The sequence below is a fragment of the Orbicella faveolata genome, unplaced genomic scaffold (assembly GCF_042242905.1).
Source record: "Orbicella faveolata isolate gen_17 unplaced genomic scaffold, um_ofav_v1 contig_26, whole genome shotgun sequence".
Lineage (NCBI taxonomy): Eukaryota > Metazoa > Cnidaria > Anthozoa > Scleractinia > Merulinidae > Orbicella > Orbicella faveolata.
In genome coordinates this window covers 9,732,501-9,736,115 of record NW_028301554.1, presented here as the reverse complement: position 1 = coordinate 9,736,115, position 3,615 = coordinate 9,732,501, and the positions used below count along the sequence as shown (strand labels likewise).

Sequence of the window (3,615 nt, the reverse complement as noted above, 5' to 3'; positions counted from 1 at the left end):
TAACAATAACAATAACAATAATAATAATAATAATAATAATAAAAAGATTAGCTTGACATCGAGAAAAGTATTCATAATTAAGGTTATTCCACCGAAATAGAACTCACAACAGATTTTCTTTCAAACTTTACCTGTTGGCTGCTTATATCAAGAGAACTTAAAATTTGAAATAAAAAAGGGGGGTCCCCGTATTCGTTTAGGAGCAGGAGGACTTTCAATAAACCTCATAATTCCTGAAATTATCTGCTTTCGGAAACGTTTATATTTGAATCATTCACCTTGCGCTTTAATAGAGCAGAAAAATAGGGAGAAAGTTAAGCGAGAAATACAACAATGGATGTGTTGCATCAATGACAAGGAGCAATTTGATGTACGTTTCATGATAAAGGCACTCATTTAGTTGACAGGGATTCAATATATTCCAAGCACGCAGTGTTTTGGGGCCACATATGATCTTTTACGAGTGCTAACTATGCTCTCATTTTCCGTGATATTTTTTTACTCTGCAATAGAAATTGGTCCATATTCACTGTATAGAAAGAAGGTAATCTCTGCATTCAAACTAAATAAAAAATCGTTAGGTCTCGGTACTCGTTTCTGGGGAAAAAATGATGATTTGTCTCTCGCCAGCCAAGCCGTTTAGAAAAAGCCACTATTTTGTATATGTTGTGTGTGTGCACGCGCTTGTGAGCACGCGCTAATGCAATCTCGTTACCAGCGTTTTCGTTCCCCTTGACCAGCGGTCGGAAAACGAGAGCTCTGGGAGCAACCATTTTGAAATAACTGAATTCTGGTGATTCTGCCCATCCGGTTTCACTACGCAGTCTGCATCTACGGCGCACGCCTGAAATGGTTGCTCCCAGAGCTCTCGTTTTCTGACCGCTGGTCAAGGGGAACGAAGACTCTGGGAACGAGATTGGCGCTAATGACGTGAAAATCGATATCGTGCGCTGTAGGGATGTGCAATGCAATTCTGAGGAATCAGACTCTCTTACCTTAAGAAATCAGCGACAACGAATTTGGAATGCTGATCACATGGAAGCCGCCATTACAGTCTCTCAAGTTTGACTGTAAGCGCGGACGCTGGGCAGAGGGGTGGGGGGGGGGGGGGAACGTGTGTTTGACTGGACATGACGTCACAAGCGGTCAAAGAGCAGCTCTTTTCTCTGGCTAGCGGGAAGTGCCATTTGTGTTCTCTCGATAAGTGAAATGGCAATGTTTTTCAATCGGCCGGGCACTTAAACGTTTTACTTAAATGTGCCTGGAATTGGAGTAATACATAGGCCTTTACAGATTGTTCTAGTAAAAGTAGCATATTATGCTGGTAGCACTGTTCTTTTTCTGGCCAAATTATGCTCGTTTTTCCAAATTATGCCCCTTTTTTACAATTATGCCCTTTGAAAAAATTGCAGATAAGTCCGAAAAATAAATTTTTATTAGAAGCCGTTGGTCTATTAGAAAGAAACAACGAATACCACAATGAAATGCCATTTTGTAGCCTTGCCTAACGAAAGGTACTGGGAATGGCATGGTCCCTTGCATCCCAGGCCCCAGTCCCCGGGATCAGTGAACTGCAAATGCATCTAACTGTACTAAAGCATTAAAAATCGAATAACGTCAGCAAGTGCCTAGGACTTGAAATCAAAAATGATCAACTTATAGGATCAAAAATGATCCACTAATTATCAAAATATACGAATTATGCTAGCAGTGCTAATTTTTTAAAAGTGGGAAAAATTATGCCAGCTTGCTCAAATTATGCAAAAAATTATGCTAGCACAATCTATAAAAGCCTAGTAACACAACTGGAAGGTGTAGGGAATGTCTCGGAGGTACTCCCTTATATGGGCTAAATAGGTATGTGCAGCCCTAAAGGGTATGGTTTTTGGGCAGTTTTGGTCTCAAAAAGGGGATAGCTTTTGATCACTTTGGTCTGAAATAAGATACTTTTGTCACTCTGGCCTGGCCCAAGTCATAGGTGTCTATCATTGGGTATTTTGTTTACAATTCCACATTTACATTGGCAAATTTTTGGCCCTTGTCAAATGTTTATGCAAATGAAAGCCATTTCTGGTTAGCAGCAGTCATTAGATTTGTGTAATGATTCTAGACATTTTCTGAAATGGGTATTGATTTTTTGCCTGGGTCTCAAATAGGGTATGGAAAATCCCAGGCTTTGGTCTGAAATGGGGTAAGGGTCCTAAGATTCTGGCTACCCACCCCCCCCTCCAATAAAAACCATTGAGAGTACTTCCATTGATTCCCTATGCTCATTGAAATGTGGTTGAACTGTACATAAACTTTATTGTAGTCAGAAAACATTGATGAAGGTAGAAAATCCAATTGAGCTATCAGACAGCTTTGTTTCTCCTGGAAACATTACAAAGGAACTTTCATCAACAAGTTCAAGAGAACATGTTAGTATTCTGATGAACACACAAGATGTATGGTTTGTATAAAACAAATTGCCAATTAAAGCTCTTCATAGTCATAACATATATCATTGTCAAGACTGTTACTAGCAGCTTCTCAGTCTTACATAACACCTCCACTGTTCCTGTGTTTAAGTCATTTCTTTAGCTTACTGTCTCCACTTAAGTTTGTTCGGAGCAGTTCACCTATTTGGCAACTAGAGATGAAGTTTGCAAAGAAAGTTTTTTTTTTAAGTCATCACAAATATAGGAGCTCACTTCTTTTTCTTCCTTGCCTCATTAGCCTGTCTTATTTTCGTCTTTCGTAATCTTTTCCAGTAAGCTTTGTTGTCAGGATCAGCAAACTCTTCGTCTAGTGGTTGTTTTGGTTGAAGAGCGTTCCATAACCATTCAGGGTATTCACTGTCTGGAAGCAGAGGTGGATCAGATCCTTCTTTGAAATAATTTATACCTCGGCAAAGATTCTGTTCACTGCCTCCTGAAACAAGCAAAACAACTTGCTATTATGCATGCCCAATCAAAATATAATGCCATGTGTCTGCATAGTGGCCTGACTTGTTAATGTGTCCTTGTGAAGGATTTGACTAAATTTCTATAGTGTAATTGAAGAGATCAGGAGTTATCTTTTCCTGGATGACAGGGTATTGCAGGTTATACCCCAATCTCCCCTCCCCCAAGTCTTTTTTTATTTTTTATTTTTTTTTCAAGTTGCCTGAACTATAAATTTGCTGGTAGCCAGTTTGAGGGTTTTGATTTCCTGTCTGGCTTATGTTTGTCACTTTACCTGTGTAGTTGAATAACATGCTTTTTTCACCCTCACAGTACCTATTACTGTGTGAGTCACAAAAAAAAAACATGAACACTTTGATTTGATTTTGACATGTTAATTGTGCACTGACCAATCACAATAAAGTTCAGGATACATGAGCAAACCTCAAAACCACAAACTAATTACCATTTCTGTTTACGCTTATGATTGGCATTTTCCTTGTTATACTACAACATTCCTTAAATATATCTGGTGTTCAGTTTCCTGTGTTTCACAGTAATTTTCCCTGGAAAAAAGATTTAATGTGGTAGAGTGCAAACATGGTATAGATCGTTTTCATGTGACGTCATCATTTCTAAAATCGAAAACTAAAGAGCTACCAAAGTTCTTATCCCCATCAGGCATAAGAGGGGG

General features: G+C 38.9%; 1 protein-coding gene across 1 annotated transcript in view; it reads right to left on the bottom strand.

The window, feature by feature from the left end:
- Positions 1–2,279: 2,279 nt before the first annotated feature.
- LOC110063154 (large ribosomal subunit protein mL54-like) overlaps positions 2,280–3,615 on the bottom strand; it is an 8,997-nt gene continuing 7,661 nt past the window's right edge. Inside the window, exon 2 of the mRNA XM_020770108.2 lies at positions 2,280–2,910. Within this exon, the coding sequence (XP_020625767.2) occupies positions 2,687–2,910 (224 nt within the window). The 3' untranslated portion in view covers positions 2,280–2,686. The remainder of the gene's footprint in view (positions 2,911–3,615) is intronic.